General features: G+C 42.7%; 1 protein-coding gene across 1 annotated transcript; it reads right to left on the bottom strand.

Annotated features, from left to right (window-relative positions):
- Nucleotides 1-436: 436 nt before the first annotated feature.
- Nucleotides 437-1,962, bottom strand: LOC104952227 (fibrous sheath CABYR-binding protein-like). The gene is made up of 2 exons (XM_010779015.1): nucleotides 1,071-1,962; nucleotides 437-573 (listed from the first exon to the last, which is right to left on the bottom strand). Exons 1-2 carry the CDS (start codon nucleotides 1,960-1,962, stop codon nucleotides 437-439), a joined length of 1,029 nt encoding a protein of 342 aa, XP_010777317.1.
- Nucleotides 1,963-2,525: the final 563 nt, after the last annotated feature.

Below are 2,525 nucleotides of genomic sequence, written 5' to 3'. Positions count from 1 at the left end.
GGGAAAAAAGGTTGGGAACCACTGATCTACAGCATGTGTTGTTAGCTACATTATGAGCTTAAAAGTTATAGGCTACTTTATCTTAAAAATTAAAACTAAAATGACTCATCTGTGTTACTTTTGAAGAAATGTCTCGCATGCTACCGCGGTGAAGAAAGAAGATTACAATAAACGGAGAAAGGTTTTCGAAAAACATAAGTTTCCTGCCACTGCTGCATAAGTATAATAATAGTAAGGTTTAAGCAAAAATGCATGTGTTTGAGAATAAGTGAACAGGAGAAAAAGTTATTATAGGTTATCAAGGCTAACCCTAACCCTTCTCCATTTTGAGTATTCTTATTATTCTTACATGAAGGGTTAATTTTCATTCAAAGTTGAAAGTAACACAGGGTGGGTAATTGATACACAAATGGTCCTTTTGAGTGTGAAGTGTTCCTTAAATGATGTATGTTTGGGCTGTTGGTGCTATAAACAGGCCACCTACTGCGTCATTCACCTGGAATCCAACCAGAGAGGAGCTGCAGCCGTTGGGCTCTGGGAGCTGGTAGCCGGGACGAGGTTGAGGAATTTCTCCTACGAAAAAACAGAAGAACCATTTAATGTTCAAACTAAAGAAAAGGTACATTAACCACTAATGTCGTACTCAAGAATCCACACTATATCTCTATTACTGAGTGTGCGTAGTTTCACAGATAAGATGTCACTTTTGTTTTTAGAACATCTGTATTGATTGTGGGTCTGTACCTCTACCTCTCAGACTGATAACCAGGATGTATTCGGCCTATCAGCAGCCTGCAGGCCTAGCATGTTGTACATAGGAAGCTGATATCAGACAGCAGAGTGATTGATCTGACACTTAAAGTGTGCTGAGATTACAAATACGCAGCAACAGAAGGATTATGGGATGTGGACGACATAATAATCATTTGAAAGTCGTTTAAAAATATTTGTTTTGGATCATTTGAAAACAGAAACAACAACCTTGACTATCTAGCTCTCTCTGAGGCCCATTTGCAGGCCACTAAAATACTTGTTCTCATAAATGACAGTATTCAAGACTTCCTTCTTACCATATTTGCAGCGGTACTGACACACACCATCGCGTCCCCCCACAAGCTCCACCAGGGAGTTGTAGTATCCGTTCATAGACTGGAATCTATTTCTAATTGAGTAGAAGCTCCAGCTGTTATCTTCTTCTTTTTCTTCTTCTGCTGCTTCGAGCTCGTCCTGGGACTGCTCTGTCTGGACTGGTTTGATGTCGTTGTCCTCCTCTTCCTCATGTTGCTCCTGGGTGACTGCTTCAGCTTCAGTAAGATCTTCCAGAGCAGCGTCATCACTGCGTGTCTCTGGCTCTTCTGCTACAGGCACATCCACTTCTGGTTCACCAGCTGCTACGTTGTCCACTTCAAGTATATCAGCCACTCGATTGTCCCCAACGATGGTATTTGCTTCAGGTTCCTCAGCTGCAAATGGATCCTCTTCTTTGGGATCTGCCAGAGCTACATCTTCCTCATTCGCAGGTGGATCATCTGCTTGGGGATTTGCAGGAGCGACATGTACCTCCTCAGCAGGTGGATCATCTTCTTTTGGATCTGAAAGAGCGACATGTTCCTCATCCCCAGGTGGATCATCTTCTTTTGGATCTGCAGGAACAACATGTTCTTCAGCTGTGCTTACAGGGGCAGCTTCCACAATCCCATGAGTGACGGTCTCCACAGATGGAGCTTCCTTCTCCTTTGCTTGAGCCAGGTAGAAGCCTAAAGTGGCACTCATGCCTGTGGACACGCATAAGGTGAGCAGAAGCACAGTCCGGAACAGCATGGTGGTAAGCTGGTGACAATCCAAGCAGAGGAAGCAGTCCTCAGGCGAGGTGTTGTTAACAGAGGGAGAAGAGCGAGACAGTGAGGGACAAAACACTGTGATCCTACTGGCTCTGCCACTGGGGAGCAGACTTTGACCCATGATCAGACAGTGGCAGACAGCAAGGCAATCGCTCATGCTGGGGGCAAAGGTCCCCTCATATCAATACAATAGAAAAAAAGCTTCTATAATTACTGTAATCCTCTCATTCTCTGTGGCTCTCAAACACATCAAAGTAATAGTGTAATAATCTCATTGCTATATTTGGGTTTTAAAGACTTAAAACACACATGGAACATGGAAGTGCTTTGGTTTCCTTTTTAACTCTCGGCACATTTTTTCATTTTTATTTCACAAATATATACAAACATATACAAAAGTACAACCACATACACAACAAAGAACAGTCACACATTATATCATTTCAAACCACACATCATTAAAGTGAAGTAAATGTAGCTGGGAGGGGGGGAAGAGAAATAACAGCATTGGAGTAATGTTTTTTTATTTTTGGTATATAAAATACAGGGAATGAAGTCAGCTGTTTCATAACAACAGTGAAGGTATGTGACTCCTGATGAAGAGGAAGCAGCACCATCTCCTGGTTGCAAATATCTTCCCCCCCCCCCCCCCACCTCCCACTTTGATTTGATTGACTCAAGGTC

Source organism: Notothenia coriiceps, unplaced genomic scaffold, assembly GCF_000735185.1.
Source record: "Notothenia coriiceps isolate Sejong01 unplaced genomic scaffold, NC01 NC01_scaffold00019759, whole genome shotgun sequence".
NCBI lineage: Eukaryota > Metazoa > Chordata > Actinopteri > Perciformes > Nototheniidae > Notothenia > Notothenia coriiceps.
This window is presented reverse-complemented; position numbering and strand designations above follow the sequence as displayed.

Bases quoted from the DNA above. Each gene is read 5' to 3' on its own strand.
- LOC104952227 (XM_010779015.1), bottom strand. From the start codon at position 1,962: ATGGGTCAAAGTCTGCTCCCCAGTGGCAGAGCCAGTAGGATCACAGTG. The intron at 574-1,070 runs GTAAGAAGGAAG...GTTTTTTCGTAG, and splicing joins TCAGTACCGCTGCAAATATG to GAGAAATTCCTCAACCTCGT.